The following is an 18,649-nucleotide window of genomic DNA, read 5'->3' on the forward strand; positions in this document are numbered from 1 at the left end:
CTTCACTTTGTGTTAATTGTATCCATTAGGGTTGGGCGATGTCGACTAATGTGGTATCATACGATGTCTAATTTGAAACATCGTGATGGATGATGGCATCGTCGTCATAGGTGGTGGTGAATTCATTATTTATGAATAATTCATTAATTCATAACAAATTATTTATTTGTAGCCTACCATTTCAACTATCTGACCCACATGGTCTTTGTGTTACCCATAACCAAATCATACATAAATAAAGCCATGAATAGACAGTGATCGGTGTCATTATAATGGCGTCGACAAAACTTGGTTAGTAAAAAAGGTGCACAGCCAGCAGGAACCAACTAACGGTATCCAAGGTTTTCGCTAAAATTATTTTTTGTAAGCTGTTTGGACAGATCTGTGTGTAGGTATAGTGTGTCTACAGTCATATTGGGGTGATCCAAATCCCTGCAATTCTGAGGCTCACTACAACATGAAGTAGGAGTGCGGTTTCCCTGCCCACCGAATTAATTGACAGCCGTGTATTAACATGACTCCATAGTAACGGGTATAAAATCCACAAGACAGGACTTGCGTAAAGCAACTGGGATTAAAAGATTTGTTTAGGTCTCTGTGATCAGCTGCACCTCAAGAATGACTTTTATAACTTATTATCACGATTTAAAATCAGTGCTTCTTTGTAATAAAGACAGTAGCATCGCTGCGTTATTCATTATCACAGCCGCATGTCAGTACAATTATAAAAGAAGACGCTCTATTCTTGTCTGTCACTGTACTGTTTATCTACGTGAGACACAGCAGGTGAAGGCTACACCCATCAGAGCGATCTCTTTGGCTCAGTCAGGCACAGTCAACAAAAACAACTACAATGTCTTAAAGGCTCAAATTTCCCAGATTCAGAAAGGTACAATAAATAATCTGATGGGTATTTTGAGCTGAACAGACACATTCTGGAGACAAAAGACTTATCTTAAATCTTGAAAAAGGGGTAAAATAGGTGCCTTTTAAAGCACTCTATTCATATGGTTTTTGTTGTTGTTTGATCGTTTTGAAGCATCAGGGTTTTTGCTGAATAGACTTATGAATGTTGAACTATGAAACAAATGTCTCATTGTTTATGATATCAGAGTGAGTAAATCATGTTTTTCATTTAAATGTAATTAGCCAACCATTATTATATAATATTTCTAATTAAAAATGTAGTTGTTCTGCATTATTCTGTAGTCCTCTCTGTCTGTGTTTAATTATATTTGTGTGTGTGTGTGTGTGTGTGTGTGTGTTTTGATGACAGTTTCCTTCTGTAAGTCACCCTCAGACGCTTGATCGAAGGTACCTGGGCATCATCAGTGGACTCATGTTGGATTTAATGAAGGTAAAGCAGTCTGTAATGCTCATCAGAGAACAGCATTCCCTTTCCAATCTCAGCCGCTGTGATATATTTGGTGTTGATTTATTTTTAAATAAACCGCAGATGTCATATCACCCCCAAGTGCAAAGTGTTATTAGAGATTGAATTTGAATGAGCTTTATTGTTCTACTGTGGCACGACTCTCCTCCGTTTTTTACTGTATCAGAACCTGCTGTGCCTGAACCCCACCGAACGCTTTCTGACAGAGCAGTGTCTGAACCACCCAGTGTTTCAAGGTCTGAGAGGGCCTGAGCAGCCAGCTGTCCCGTCACCCACCCCGCCGCGCTCCTCCAAGAGAAAACCCTATCACGGAGACAACACCATACCCAGCCGGTCAGCTATAGCTACTTTAATTAATGCCTTGAAGACGAAAGTTGTGCTTTCTATGTCGATAAGCAAGGAAAATGCTCAAATGATGATTGATAAGTGTTTCGGCTCAGCTTCAGAATTGTCATTTTTGTAGAAAACACACAGTAGAGACCCAAAACAGCCAGAGTAACACCTGATATTTTGTACAAATGTATTTAGATTTTTAAAGGTATTTACACATATTTAGATGTATCAAAAAAGCTGAATATATACCTCACGTTTTGTGTGTGTGTTCTATTTATGTATAACTTTATATACACATTTAAGAATTACTTAAAGTAAGAATTTAGCCTTGAAACAAAGTTTTTTTTAAACCATTATTGTATTTATTAAAGGTGCCATATACTGCATTGGTTTAAGTTAAATTGTTCTCTGATATCTACATAGTAGGTTTATGGCTTCAGTAAGTTAAAACAATCTCCAGAAATGGATTTTTAAGCTAATTTATTACTCCATAAAATATCCATAGAATCAGAAGGTCCATGATTGACCATATATGGTTTGTGTCTGTAATATTAATGATTTTTGCTCTAAAGTGCCACTCTTACAGACACACACACACACACACACACAGCATGATGTATGCTGAACACAGACAAATATATACCCAATCAGAGAAACGATAACCTATTTTGCTCACTAGATCTGTTGTAGAAAAAGGCTAAATTATAATTAAACTTGTGTGACAGAGATGTATTGCGTTGTATTTTGTTACAAGGCAAAGAACAGATGACAATTGAGCTAAGTGATTTGACAGGATTCAGCAGTCGACACGTGTTTGTTGAAACATACACATCAAATTTCATATCATAAAATTTCACATTCAATCAACATGATAAATTAACAAAAGATGTAACTAAACAACCCTTATGCCTCTTCAGTGTAGAGATGAATAAATGTGTAATCAGTAAATCATGCATTTTGTATCCTGAGGCCAGTTTGACACGTGCTATTGCTGTCGTTGTCCAGTAACGCACAGTAAACAATTTGGGGCTCACATTTTCAAAATAAAAGTCCCACATACATAGTGAGTGAAATATGTGCTTAAAATAACAGAGGGAGGAAAATTATTACTGTTGTATCACTAGAACACATTTGGCTTATCAAAAGCAGTCTGAGGCGTGCATATTGATAATCTCAGAGCTTTTTTTAATGATTTCAGAGCTGCGTATGAGTTGTGTTCTTTTGATGATGTGTCTGGTCGTCAGGTCTGAATGAATGACCAAAAGTAGGTATACATGCAAATGCGGAGGGGGTGGCCCATGAGTCTTGTCACAGTTTGTTTTGTCCTCTGATTGGCCCGTTGTTCACTTCCGTTGTTTTACACTTGTGGAATTTACATGAAAACTAGGAAACAGTGGTGTCTGAGACTCACTGTATGCCCATTTCCGTATAATGATCTTTTATTACTTTACTATGCCTTGGTATACCCAGATTTGAATTATAGGGCACATTTAATATTTTGGATTTTCTGTTTTGTTTTTGTTGTTTTTAGTAGGGATGAGATTACTATGAATCTATGGGATTAACTATACATTTTCATGATTTTTTTTAAACAAAACATTTACAATGCAATTTATTTAAAGTGATGCATAACGTAGGATATATGCATTCTACATGTATGCCTACATGTATACCATGCAGAGTTTGTCCAAACCACAACCGTATCATGTGTCTCTCTACAGAAGTCACGGCAGTAAGAGTTCAAGTCACCGGCGTGCGAACAGCAAAGACTGCTCCTCTCTACCACGCCACGAGGACCTCCACAGGAGCACCGACAGCTTCCTAAACGGCACCAACATGCCGACCTCATCCACCTTGAGTCCTACACTACACCCTAAAAGCTACCAGGCCCAGACTCTCAGCCGCTCGGCCTCTTCCAACAAAGACCTGGCCAACAACAACCTTCCACATCTTCTCAGCCCTAAAGATGCGAAAGGAAAGACAGAGTTTGATTTCAATCTGGGGCCTAAAGTTGGAGTTGCCTCCGTGGGTATGGACACCTCTACCGGCAAGTACCTCAAATCATCCAAACAAGGCCGTCACTCATCCTTCCTGGAAGGGAAGACAAGCACGCTGCAGTCCGGGGACAAGCACAGTCGGCACAACTACATGGAGTCCTCGCACGGATCCATGCCTTCCACGTCCTCCTCCAAAAGCTCCTCGTCCTTCCTCAGCCTGTCTAAGAGCCACGGCGCACTTAACGACGCCAAGTCTGTGAGCAATATAGCAGAGACACGACTCCACCTGGATGATCCCATGGCGGGATCAGGTTCAGGCTCCCGATACTTCCCGTCCAGCTGCCTGGATCTAAACGCAGCTCCCGGTAGCCCCAGAGGTGAACGGCATGCTGGGACGGAGCGGCAGGGTCATAGTCCCAGCGGCCGGGGGAGCAATCGCCTCGAAGGGGGGACTCTAGACTCGCGGCGCTCCTCGGGACGGAAAAAGACGCCAGATGAACCGAAGCCTACTGATACTCTGGATCCAAGCAGAGCTGCGGGAGGCCATGCTCACAATCTCCCATCGCCACACGAATCCTATCCTTACGGTCTTGGCTACACCAGCCCGTTCTCCTCGCAGCAGCGGCCTCATCGGCACTCCATGTACGTGCGGAGAGAGCGACACCGGCCGCACGGCCAGGAGAACAATTTGGTGGTTGGACAGGGAGTGCCAACGCGTGCCAGCAGCCTACAGCTCCTCTCACCGCAGCTCCAGCACCGCACACTCCCACGCCACAACACCAGTTCCTCCAGAGAAGAGCTCACGCAGGATCTGAGCAGGGTCAGTGACCTGCTCTGCTTTCATCCTAGTGTCCTGTGGCATATTAAACCTTAAAATCTCGCTAAAATGCTCTACTCTGTCCATTCCCATGGTATTTAATATCTAAGCAGGAATGCCCTGTATATCTCTGTCTGAATATTTACACAATTTTTTTTCCAAACAGCAGTGCTTGTTCACCGTAATAATTTCTTGAGATTCAATTGTTGTGTTGGCTTGTGTGTGTGTGTGTTTGTGATCTAATTTAAGATACAGCTCTGCTGCATCCTGTATTCATGCATTTTGTTTCGTTCTATCTGATTATTACATGCACGCTCTCAGTGTCTCCCAGTGTCTGCTTATTTTGCTGTGTGTTTATGTCTGCAGAATGACCAGTCTCCAAAAGAGAAGCCTCATTCTCGCCCTCTGATTAAAGATTCGACGAGGGACAACACAGCTTCCTTCCACACACAACGCCCAAAAAACGAGGTCCGAGGTCTCAGCAGGACCCTCAAAACGCGTCCACTCACACACTCAAACTCGCAAGATGCTATTGTTTTTCATGCTTTGTCTTACCTTTTTTTTAATGCATTAAAGCAAATCACATTTAGCTTTGAGATCATTGATATGGATGTTTTTTAAATGTTCATGTCATTGCATTAACTGCTAGCTCATTGAAGATCTAGGTTGTCAGTTAAAGGGAAAGTTCATCTAAAGCCCAATGTATAGTTTATTTTTTTTACACATATGCAAGCATCAGTTTTGTAACATGTTGCCTGATTTTTTTTTTTTTCTCTCCTTTTTTTATACCCTTTCACATACACCTAAAGGGTGCTTTCAAACCGGGCTCATATTTTCAGAAGCTGGTATGTTTATTACCTATAGCTTAGTTCATTTGGGCCAATATGAACACAGCAATCAGGTTTAAAATGAACTCTGGTGCAGTTCACTTGTAGTGAAAAAGCAATCTGAACCAACAAACTAATTGGCTTTATTGTAATGTAAAGCAAAAAAATTAAAAAGATTTAGTTGAAATTTTGTAGGTTGTAAATTTCTTTAGCAAATTTAGTTTGAATTTAATTGTATTATATTTCCATTTCCAAATATGTTTGGTGACTAAAATCATTTTAATAAATATATCTGTTTAATAGATTCAATTCAATTCACCTTTATTTGTATAGCGCTTTTACAATGTAGATTGTGTCAAAGCAGCTTCACATAAAGGGTCATAGTAAATAGGAACAGTGTAGTTCAGTTTGTAGTGTTTAAATTCAGTTCAGTTTAGCTCAGTTCAGTGTGGTTTAATAATCACTACTGAGAGTCCAAACACTGAAGAGCAAATCCAACGATGCGCAGCTCTACAGATCCCGAACCATGGAAGCCAGTGGTGACAGCGGAGAGGGAAAAAAACTTCACTAATTGGCGAAAGTGAAGAAAAATAACCTTGAGAGAAACTAGACCTAGTTGGGCACGACCATTTTAATTTCTCGGCTAGCCAAACGTCTTGTGCAGAGCTGCAGTCTCGGTGGCGGAGGCTGGAAGCTGGCCTCAGCAAAGACTCGTCTGTCCCTGGAAGACTAGACTAGATCTGTTTTGTTTAAATGCACCAAAATACATTGCCTATATTCACTGAGAAATTGATAAAAATATTCATTTTTAAAATGGGGTGTACTCATTTATGCTGAGCACTGTATGTTAAGCTATGACTTCCCAGAATAAATTGTAAGTTCACCTGAAGCACAGATGATGTGAAGTACTTTGAAAACACTGTGTTCGACTGTACATTTAAGAATAAAAATTATACTTTGGGCTTAAAACGAAAGTTTTTGCATACCATCACCATTATACGAGGGTGAGCAAATGTGACAGAAATGTCATTTTTCTGGTGAACTATCCCTTTAACCTTTCCTATTTTTCTTCAACTTAATAGTTCTTTTCTCCCCAAACCAACGATCAGTTACAGTAAGAGTATGTACAGTCAGCAGCTAAAGCCCTGTACTTTCCTGTATTGTGACCATCTTCTTGTAACTCAGGCTGGGATGTACCATGACACTCATATGGAGGACGGGACCTCATCCAAGGAGAACAGGATCATCTACAGTGACTCCATGCCTCGTAGAGTAGGAAGCTTTTACAGAGGTAATAACTTTTTTTTACTGTTGCACAATAAACAAACCAAATGTTCATTTGCTGATTTTTTTTTTTTTTCATTTTTGAATCCAATTCAGACAATCTCTTGGACTGGTGGTAGCACTTTTAGCTTAGCATGGCCGCAGCAGACAGAATGATAGTGTGCAGTGCTGTTACTTTGCTAGGGGATATTTTCAATCACTACATAATGTTATTGCGCCTGCTGCAGCCATGCTATGGCAGCAAAGTTCTTACGCTGGATAGAGAGTACCCAGGAAGCAATTTTGTGGTTAATAGATGTCTAAAAGACATCTAAACGTAGACAGCTTGACTAAAACAAGGCTAAACGTGGACTATCAATGAAAAATCTAATAGACATCTAAGAATTGCCAAAAACTAGACTAGTCGTCAAATAGACAGATTAGACTTCATATGTGTAGTCATTCATTTCTGTTTATTTGATGACCTGTCTAGTTTTGGCCTATTCTTACAATAGATGTCTATTAGATTTTCACTGAAAGCTCAAGTTTAGTCTTGTTTTAGCCAAGCAACTATGTTTAGACGTCTACTAGACATCTATTAGAAATCATTTAAAAACATGGTCGTGTAGTTTATGTCTACATTTTTATATTAATGAAGTATAATTTGTGACTTAAGCTTTGTTTCTGGGATGTATTTGTTGTTTTTTTGTGCAGTCCCATCTCCTCGACCTGACAACACGTTTCATGAGACCGCTGGACAGAGCAGAGTACAAGCGGTGGCGGCAGAAAACCCAACCATGACGAACCACTCCAAACGTCAGACCAATTTTGACCCTTGGTGAGTACAGACGCTTGTTGAGGAATCACACCCTTTGTCTAGATCAGGGGTGCCCAAACTTGTTCATATGAAGGGCCAAAAACCAAATATCATTAATAGCCATAGGCCAAAGATAAATATAACAAAAACTATTTACATTAAAATTGCCATGGGTAGTTTCCTAATTAGTTTCAAAATATTAAAAAAATAAATAGAAAACATTACTTTAAATCGTATTAACTAATGCAGTATAACTTTAGAACTTATTGCAATAAAAACAATCACATTTAGGCAAGCAGAATCTACCTTTGCCTTGATTTGCTCACCAAAGACTCTGCATTGTCCTCTATCCATCGTATTTTAAACTAAATCTAATTAATTTACATAATTAACATTGAAACATTTATTTTCATATAGCTTTTTGTAGCTGAAGAGTAAAACCAACAAGTAAAAGGTTACATTAAATTCGAATTGATGATCTCTAAACCATTCTCAGATGGCCTAGGGGGCCAAATCGAAGGTTACCATGGGCCAACATTGGCCTGCAGGCCCTTGTTTGGGCATCTCTGATCTAGATAAATGCATCACAGACTTAACACATCACAGACTGTTAAATTACTCATGCCATCCAAGATTTTTATCTTAGGAAAATCATTAAAGATTTTTGCTGAAAGTAAATTTGAGCAAACTTTCATTTTGGGTTGACCTAATTTTTTTAAACATAAAGTGAAAAAAATTATTTCTTTCAACTTTATGGGATTATTATTCTTTATACAACAGTTCTGTCTGGTTCTTGAATCTGATTGGCTGATAGCCGTACAATATTCTGCCAGTAACAGCACTCGTGCAGCCTCTTAACCCTTCACCCTTGAGTATTAATCCACCCACATACAGCAACAAGCAGAGGACACTCTACACTTTGATAAATATTGCAGCTGTTGGACAACATATTGTACTTTTGATGCTTTTTTAGTCGCAAACGTAGCTGTTTAGATTGCAACTATGCAGTTTATTTATAAGGATAGCGCCTATTTTAAAATATTTATAATATTTTGAGAGACAGCTCATCAGTTGCCATTACCCTGTCTTTGAGCAAAGACGGTTGACGATGTTCATCCACAAGATGGCGACAGAGAACACTTAACAAGCCCTAAAAGAAAAACAGCGTAATTTTAAACTACAGCTGATCAAATCATTATTAAACAGGTAAATGACTTTCTAAGTCGATCTCTCTTTTTTGTATGTTGTAGTGCTGAATTTATACCATAGTAATATTGTAATCTTCTGATTGCAACAGAATCAAAAATCTCTATAGACAGATGGCATTTCATGCTGTTCAGCCTTATAATCTTAAAATGAGAGCAAAAATGACCTGTTTTGTCATCAATTTAGACATTACGCTAGAGAATCATTCAAATACTAGCTTTAAAGTGACGTTAGTGAATGAGCAACGGTTTCTGCTGTTCTGACGTCAGCTGCAGATGTGAATGAATGGCGGAAGAAAGTAGTTCCTCTTACAATAGGGTTTTTAGACTCTCCGTGTTTGATTTTCTTTTTTATATACACATGATTATGCCATCAAACTGTTGTATAAACACAATATCACACTCGTAGCAGTGACATTGCACTACTATGCTTGTGATTTTGCTCCTTAATTTCCTTACAATGCATTTATTATACAGTTTTTACATTTATTTTATTTTTATCTTAAAACACAACCCAGATCTGTATTTCTCTGTGAGATTCATTCTGTAATATGTGCATATTTATAGGAATAATTCGGAGGCTATGGTCATGAACCCACCAGAGGTCCCGAAACAAAAAGAAAAACAAGGTTTCTTTCGAGCCATAAAAAAGAAAAAGAAAAAATCGCAGCCGGTAAGAATGACCTGTTCACCTGAGTACTCATTATATTTCTCTTTGTTGACTCAAAATGGTATCAGATGGATTAAGGAGATATTGTAGTAATGCTTAAGCCAGGAAATCTTTTCTGTCTGAGTATTGTTTTTATTATTATTTTTTCACATGTATGTATGCGTGTTGCTTAGCTGCTGTGTTTGTGTGTTTATGTATGTCTGTCTGCTAGTGACTGAACTTAATTTATTTTATACACAATAGTGTGGGACAGAAGAATACTGTCTAATTTTAGAGACAAGCTTTTCCCTGTTCAGTCTCAATCAGTTAAAAATTTAAAGTGGACGAGTCATCCTCTCCCCCCATAAAAACAGGCCGTCCACTTGTCCAAATAATGGCGGACAGAATCCAGCAGAGACTCTCACTGCAGTTCAGTAGCTTTTCCCCATAATAGCCATATGGAGAGCATTACAGACCCAAGCAGCATGTGTGTGGCAGAAACTGTGCTCTGTCCACAAATATTGAGCCAGAGAACCGTATGTTCATCTGCTGTATTCAACAACAAAAGATGTTTGCTGATAATAGAATGAGCCACTGGGGTTTTGTGCGTCTTATATTGCAGACGGACGGCAACGCGGGAAGGAACCCGAGCATCAAGAAAAGCCTTTTCCCCCTCTTTAACTCAAAGAATAGCTTAAAGCATAACTCTTCTGTCAAAGTGCTCCCTGTTGTCCCGCAGCCCATGGTATTGCTCGCATAAAACCGCGCCGCTGTACTAAATAAACACATCTCCACTGCATGACATGTTAAATGTAGTGGTGTTCTTTCACTGGGTGTCTTTTTCTGATTTTTTTTCTTCCTTTTTTTCTTTTGACAGAGACATTTTTAACAAGTAAAACATCAGGTCCAGATTTGATGCTTTAAATATTGTAAATAAATGAATTAGATAATATGTTGATTAATTTATTGAGATTTCTTTCTATTTTTTTCTATTTTATTATATTTGCTGAGAAAGAGCTCCAGGTTGTATCATTTTAAATTATGTAAAACATTTATTGTGGCAATAACTTAACTGACATCAATGTAAATGTGTAAAATTATATTAACACTGTTTCTACAGGTTTCATCAAATCAAATTTAAGACTTTTTAAACACCATTATGAATAAAATTTCAGACTTACACAAGGCTAAACTGTTATCTAATGGCCCAGTTAAACCATTAAAAACTAATGTTATTGTAAGGAAAATAATTAAACCATATGTTTATACATGGAATCTTAAATAGAGTTGGTAAATAAGAGTTAATAAATAAACGTTTGTTAACTTTTATTGAGATGAAATGATTGTGATGATGAAGTGATTGCATTGGTGTTGGCCCGATTGGGTAGCTTTACATGGACATAGGCAAATTAAGACTTGTTTAAAATGATTTAAGACCTAATGCACAATATTTCAGTGAGTTTAAAACCTAAAATTGTGATTTTGAAATTTTTAAGACCGTGCGGGCACCCTGATTAAGGTTTAACTCAAATGTACATCATAAAACTAATTGCACATTTTATTGAACTGTGTATTGAGGCATATAGTATTGTTATTTATATAAATATTATTACATTTATGTATATTTGTTTATTTTGTAAAATATTTAAATACATATTATATTTAATTTATATGTTACTTGTTAATATTAACATAAATGCCTCCCTATATAAGTACTGAATTAAAAATGACTGACAAGAATGAATACTTTGAAATGATGTAATGCATGTCTTGTGGCAGGAAGTCATTTAATTTAATTTAATAACACTTTTTTTTTTACATAATTTATTGTGTTTGTGTGTAGATTCATAAAATCCAAAGATAATTTTCGCAAAATAAACTGATAAAAATGAAAAATAAACCAGCTTTATAGTAACAAATATAAATGTGTAATGTAAATGAATGTAAAAGTATATTCTCTATATATTTATATAATATATATTAGAGAAAAAACACTAATTGTTTATTATATAGGCCCTTTTAGAGTACAACAAAGAATTTTTTTACAATCCTATTTGCTAAAATAATAAAAGAAAAACTCCATGATGGTGTTGTCAAGACTTTCAGAAAAAGGACAAAAAATAGTGCAAGACTGATGACAGCAGCCAGAGGAGAGAATAAGGTCAGATTTACTCTCAGCCCTATAGATGCTGCATTACAAACACCTCACATAAGCGGTAATTTGTTTTGTGTAATTTGATGCAACGATGATATAATACATACATAAATGCAAATAAATGTTCATACGTTTTTAAAAATTCAAATATTAAAAGCTTTCAATAATTTAAGATTATGATGATTATTAAACGCATCATAACAGTCTTGTGAAAATGGTCCAATATTGTTGTATATAATGAAAGATATTCAATTTGATGGGTATCAAACCAAATGAGGCAAAAAAATACTGATGTAACAGATCTGGTTCAGTATGTTTTACACACCAGACATCATTGCTTTTAGTTATCGCTAGCATCGCAGAAGCATCAGCATGTGCTGTGTAAGATGCATGAACTCATAACCGTCTTTAGCAGTGCCTGCTCAAAGAAGATGCACGTTTTCTCATCTACCATTCTCCAAACCTGGGGCAGAGCAGGAGAAGTGCTCAAAATATCTTCAAAAGCAAACTCTCTGTCTTCTCTACACACACATACAGACACACTTCAGAAACATTTGCACATTTTAGTACAAAAGTTCAGAAACTGGGCACGTTCCCCAAACACACGGCTTCAATAAACCTGAAACACTTGTCAAAGGCAGACACTGAAATCAATGATTTTAGATCTCAAATTGTTTCCATCAAATGAATGTTGTGAGCTGGCTAAAAGGGAACGTTTCCAGTCTTCTGACCTAATGCACGTCATTATTATGAGTGAATTTGAGTTGGGAAAGGCGTAAAGTGTGCGTAAATCCCAGCATTCAGATGGTTTCATTGCTGTTGTGGTTTGCACTGTTTGCCAGGTACCTAGTGAAACCCAGCAGGACCAGCTCGTGTTACAGAGACCGGTCAAATCCTCGTCTCATCACAGCAGTCGACACCGCAACCGAGACCGCGAGCGCGAACGGGACATGGAGAGAGACCGAGAGCGCGAACGGGACCGAAACCGCGACAGAGATCGTGATCGGGACAGGGACAACACTTGGCCTCCAGAAAAGCAGCCAGAAGTGCAGCCTCAGGTGAAGAAACTCTGATCTGACGATTAAATTCTTTATTCCTAATGGGTTCCATGCCATGTCTTTAAAATATGGGGATTTATTTTAATCAAATCAAATCACTTTTATTGTCACATCATCAGCAGCACATGTGCTGTGTTGAGTGAAAAGCTTAGGTGCTGGCTCCACAATACAGATTTTTACAGACAGGTGCTGGCTCCAGACAGTGCAAAATACAGATTTTTACAGACAATTTAATATAGTATTTTCAGTTTCAACAAATAAATGAATGCTTAAATCTATTTATCTGATGTTGTAAAAAGAACCTTGTGAAACTGAAAAAAGTCACATTAACCTTATCGGTGGCTGTAAAACTCTTGCTGTGCATATAGCCCATACATTCATAAATGTTTGATCTTATTTGGACACATTCATCAACGTGAACCGCATGTAACGACGTGAAACATGCATGTTTATTTTAAAAAAAAAATGGTTCTATTTTTGCTGTTAATTTTCTCAATTAATAGCAGATTAATTCCAGCTGTAGGTGACTTTATTTCTTCAGCAGTGATTTTAAGCTAAAACTGTTGCTTTCAGCTGAGAGTTAAAAACAACAAAAGCTCAAACAGGCAATGCCAAACATGTTGATACATTGAGAAATGGAATAATCAGTCTGTGCAGTAAACAACATTATTTACAACATGATTAGGATTCAACAAGTAGCCAGTTTAGGCTGTAAAATATGCTCTAATATTCTACTGAGAAAAAAAAGTCACCTAATTTTAAGGTGCAATAGGTGATTGACTTCAGAAACTATGCTTTTCTTGCTGGTTGATAATAATAATTCCTTACATTTATATAGCGCTTTTCTAGACACTCAAAGCGCTTTACACATTGAGGGGAATCTCCTCATCCACCACCAGTGTGCAGCATCCACCTGGATGACACGACGGCAACCATATTGCGCCAGACCGCACACCACACATCAGCTGATTGGTGGAGAGGAGACAGAGTGATGAAGCCAATTTTGATATGAGGATGGTTAAGAGGCCATGATAGACAGACGCCAGTGGGCAAATTTGGCCAGGATTCCGGGGTTAAACCCCTACTCTTTTTTGAAGGGCATCCTGGGATTTTTAACAATCACATAGAGTCAGAACCTCAGTTTAACGTCTCATCCGGAAGACGGCGCTCACTGAGCAGAATAGAGTCATCTGCTGGCCTCACTAACACCACTTCCGGCAACAACCTAGCTTTCCCATGTGGTCTCCCATCCAGGTACTAACTGGCCGCAGCCCTGCTTAGCTCCAGTGTGCGACCATGTGAGAGTTGCAGAGAGCTAGCTGCCAGTAAAAAGTTAAAAGTCTCTACATATCCTGATAGAAATCTTTAATGTTTCCAAGAAATCAAAACCCACCATATGATTTTGTGCTAGTTATTTGGTGAACAATTCAAATATGTAATATGAAAATGCACTTTCTGTTTGTTTTCAGTTAAATTGTCACTGTTTTGTCATTTAATATTCAGTTTCTCTAGGAACTGCGTCACAATACAAAAGAAATTAACGATTGCAGCTTCCGGTTTATGGGGACTTTAAATTAAGTTGTCCAAATATATTTATACAGTATGTATTTTAATAATCTGGGGAAGGTGTAGGAGAAAAGTCCAATCAAAACATTCGGTAGAAACGTAAGGATAAACTGTCCTACCTGCCCGTCAAAAAAAGTACAGTAATGGCATACCTCTCTGCACTCTGTTCACACAGAAATGATTATGTCATCGGTGCACAAACATCAACAACCTACCTTCTTTTTTAAATTTTGGTATTGTAATTACTAACTTTACTATAAAGTTTTCTGTTTGGCGAATGTCCTAACCAGATTCATCCAAACCTGAACTTGTTTACTAGTGTAATTAAATCATTTTAACAAATATATTGTAAGATATTGAGTTTTTTTTTTGTTATTTTTTATTTTAAATGCTTCATTTATTTTATTAAATTAATTTAATACATTTGTGAAATACTGTTATAGTAGCTGCACAAGATTTTATGGTCATTTATTGCACTTCATTACTATAGCTTTCAGTGTCACATGACCTTTCAAAAATCATTGTGATAATGACTTGGTTCTGTATACATTTATTACTACACTTAAAATCTCTTGTACTGCATGTACATTTTGTGAAATATTTTATTTGTAATATTTAAAATCTTATTTGATGCATATAATGAATCCTTGCTGAATACGAGTATTAATAATAAAAACCCTACCCTGGCATTTTATGCATGCACACACAAACCCAAGCACACAGACATGCATTTTTAATCCTGTTTTCCGGTTTTAGAACCAGCCTCTAAAGTCCCTGCGGAAGCTCCTCCACCTCTCCTCTCCTGCTACATCCAATCAGCCTCCACCTCCCGATCGCTCGGCCGAACTGCGCTTCCAGCCCCTTCCAAACCCCCCTTCGAAAGCCAACCTGAATGAAGTCCGAGGACACCCGGCAGGCAGCCTGACCCCCAACACCAAGAGCCGCAAACCCCACAACTACCCTCTGCCAGGCCAGATCGAGTCCAGCTGGCACGTCTCTGCTCTGAATCGGGCAGAGGGCACGCCGTACCCCGACCAATTGGCAAACAAAGGTGGGCAGAACGGTATCGGCTTCACTAGAGCCGCACGCACCAGGATGCCGAACCTCAATGATCTGAAAGAAACGGCCCTTTAGAGAAGGAAGGCCCCCAGGTGGCCGCTTGGTGTACTTGTTTTTTCCCTCCTTTTCCTTCCTGGCTACCTATGGAATGCTATTGTTCATACAGTGGTACTCAATGCCACTTCTGGCCAGAAGGTGGCAATAGTTATGTCTCAGATTTGTTTTTTAAAGCATCCACATTTGATAGAATTTGTATTATTGTTCATTACATCTGGGTTCAGTTTTCTGTTGAATATATCTTATTGATGACGATGATATGAATCTATGTATTTGTATATGGAAACTTAGGGACGGGGGAACGACAAAAAAAACTAAAAAAATCTGTGGAATTGTAAGAGCTTTAGTTTATACACAAGAGAATGTATAAATATTTAATGTGTAATAATTCTATATTTCATGGAGATTATTTAATGAATTATCGGTGTGTTCATAGTTACCATGTACAGAGTGCATTTTATGGTTGTAACAAAAGTACTTATTGTTTCGGAGTTATTTTCCTCTCTTTGTTTTCTGATATGAATTCTACAGTGCGGACTAGGTCAATATTACACACTGTCTCATACTGCAGGTTAATGAGTCCATCGGTTATTGAATCAGCCCTATTTAAAACGGCATATCAGCAAACTACTGATGCTTCCTAACCAGGTTCTGTGTTATTTTTCATTAAATCCACATCCCATGATGGCTATTTGTCTCACTTTACCCATAGGCCATGTTTTACAGTGTTTTGCTACCTCCCGTAAGGTTGCTGTTCAAAACTGGTATTAAACTAACATTAACCAAGGGCCCTATGATCTCTGTGATGCAGAATACAGATGGAAACCAGTCATAAAAATGGGATTTACTGCATAACATGGAATTTCACAGAATTTGCCTAATTAAAATTAATCAGAAACAGGCATGTGCACATGATCCAATTAAATATGAAGTCACAACAACAACAAAAAATGTAAATATTGAGTCTGTGCAAGAAGCAGTTACACTCATCTGCCGATATAACTACAAGGACAGGAATTTCATCTATGGAATGTGATTGGGGCCAAAAGTATGATACGATGATTTTTATCTGGTAAAATAAGAAAATGCTTATAAAGTGATTCTTATCTTATTGGCAAAATCTGACATTGCAATATTTTGTTTAGCTGTGTTATCTATTGCGAAACAAATATAATTGAATAGCTCTATTTAAAAAGATTTCAATTTTTATCAAGTGGGGTGATCAAGTCTTTTTCCATGAAGTGCGTCTGCATAAAATATAATCAATTACAAATATATGACAGAGCAAAATTCCAAGTTAAATAATCAATGCTTTATGGTTTTCTGTGAAGTCTAAGAGCATATAAATACAAAAATGTAACAATCAAACCTGAAATAATATGGTCATCTTCATATAAATCATTTCATACAATATTATCAAAATCAGGGGTGCCCAAACTCAGACCTGGAGGACCGGTGTCCTGCAGAGTTTAGTTCCAAACCCTAATTAGACACACCTGAACCAGCTAATCAAGCTCTTACTGTGTATACTAGAAACCTCCAGGTAGGTGTGTTAAAGGAAGTTGGAGCCAAACTATGCAGCACACCGGCCCTCCAGGACTGGGTTGGGGAACCTCCGATCAAAATAATATCTTTATATTTCAATATTTAGAAAATAATCTAATCCTGCGATGTGGCTATTGCGGATACACACATTGCGATAATGATGATATATTGTTCAGCCCTAGCTCTGTAGTTTGATATGGAAGGCTAAAAGGGCCAAAAGTGTTTAAATGAGGCGTCTGAAATTTGAGTCTATATATACAAACATCAGGTGTGAAATTTATTCATGAAGGAGACAAGCTAAACACTTTTGACCCCCAATGGCCTGCATTGAGTCACTTTACAAGCATTTTCTCTAAGAAAAAACTAGCAACATGTCATAAAAAAGATATTCGAGCATCTTTATGACCACCTTTTAAAACATCTATTTTAAAGTTTAATTTAAAGAAATTGAAAGAAAAGCAGACATACTATAACTATTGTACAACAGAATGTACTTCCTAATGTAATGCTGATAATACTATTACAACAAAGGATTTTTACAATATTTCCTCCACTAACTTTAATTTTAACAAAAAAAAGGAGATTTAATAAGTAAACAAAACATGTTTAATGTAGAAAAAAACATAAGTTGTAACTTTTTATAAATATAATTTTAAGTTTCATGATGACATCAAATGAATTCGAAAGTTAACAAAATGGAATTTGGAAATGGATTTCATAGGGCCCTACGGTACATAATGCACGGGGATCAGATAGAGCTTGTTTTTGGCGTCAGTTCATTAGAGCCCAGATCCCTGAAGAGCTGGATTTCCTGTGAATAATGAATTTGACCAGGGGCCCCCGGGGGCCTTGCCGTGTCTCTAGACCCCACCAGCTGGTGAATAAGTGTGACTTTGCCTCTAGCATGAGCGATGGTTTACTCAAGGTTGTGCGAGTTAAGTCTGTTTCTCTGTCCTGACATGACTTCCAGCAGGGATTCAGCAGCATGTGCGCGTGATTCTTTTAACAAACTGAATAACTGCCGCTTTTATTTTAATCAGTTTAACGGCATGTTTTTTGAAGAGATAAAAGCATTGCCTCGGGACCCGGTAAAAGGGTTTCAAAGACGTAATGCAGTTATTGATCTGTTTGCAGGTGGGAGATGTAGTGAGATTTGCGAGTGGCCCCTGAAACACAGCACATTACCATTCAGTGAGTACGTTGACATGGACACCAATAATCTGATTTTAATATGATTAAAACAATACTCTGATTAGGAGTCTACCATGTAAACAGAGATTTTTGATTACCTTAATCTGACTAAAGTCATAATCGAACTAAACAGAAATGGAATTAAGAGATGTGGAGTATGCCGCTTTTAGTCGCATTATTGAAGTGCAGTACAGACATCTAAACAACGCAATCAAACTATTTTCGTAGTGTAGGATTTTCACTTGCATTTTGCGACAGGATAGTCTATAGACCATTTCAATGTAGTCATGTCATTGGCCCTACATTTCCTGCTTGTTATCAAACTATTTCATAACTGTAACAAGAGCCAATTCAATCATAACTTAATGTTAAAACAGCTATCATAATATTATTTATCAATATGCGACTCTTTTTGGATTCTCAGAAGCTACAGAAATTAAAGGAGCATTGTTTTTGTTTACATTACTCAAAATGGTCTATACACATGGCTGTTTGTCACTATTCTCTGCACCTACCGAGTCAGTGAAGGACCACAGACACGTGCATTGCGAAATGTGAAGGTTTTTTCCCATACAGTGTGCGGTATCAAATTCCATTAAAACAACACTTTTCCAGCAGTTCATACTCGTCCAATATCTCGTTTGTCATGGAGGGTGTGCATGAAATGTTCCTAAATGAAAGTGAAAGTGCCAAACTGCAGTTAAAGTCGACAAATTA

At 37.6% G+C, this 18,649-nt stretch overlaps 1 protein-coding gene across 2 annotated transcripts in view; it reads left to right on the plus strand.

Moving 5' to 3' along the window:
- The window catches only part of cdkl5 (cyclin dependent kinase like 5), a 73,385-nt gene extending 57,230 nt beyond the window's left edge, over positions 1–16,155 (plus strand). Inside the window, exons 10-19 of one of the 2 annotated variants that reach the window (XM_056468649.1) lie at positions 1,277–1,357; positions 1,560–1,726; positions 3,448–4,543; positions 4,907–5,008; positions 6,553–6,658; positions 7,345–7,468; positions 9,220–9,325; positions 9,924–10,046; positions 12,299–12,514; positions 14,837–16,155. In XM_056468649.1, the coding sequence (XP_056324624.1) occupies positions 1,277–1,357; positions 1,560–1,726; positions 3,448–4,543; positions 4,907–5,008; positions 6,553–6,658; positions 7,345–7,468; positions 9,220–9,325; positions 9,924–10,046; positions 12,299–12,514; positions 14,837–15,214 (2,499 nt within the window). In that variant the 3' untranslated portion in view covers positions 15,215–16,155. The remainder of the gene's footprint in view (positions 1–1,276; positions 1,358–1,559; positions 1,727–3,447; positions 4,544–4,906; positions 5,009–6,552; positions 6,659–7,344; positions 7,469–9,219; positions 9,326–9,923; positions 10,047–12,298; positions 12,515–14,836) is intronic. The other variant, XM_056468650.1, reaches the window with a different exon arrangement.
- Positions 16,156–18,649: the final 2,494 nt, after the last annotated feature.

This window comes from Danio aesculapii, chromosome 11 (assembly GCF_903798145.1).
Source record: "Danio aesculapii chromosome 11, fDanAes4.1, whole genome shotgun sequence".
NCBI lineage: Eukaryota > Metazoa > Chordata > Actinopteri > Cypriniformes > Danionidae > Danio > Danio aesculapii.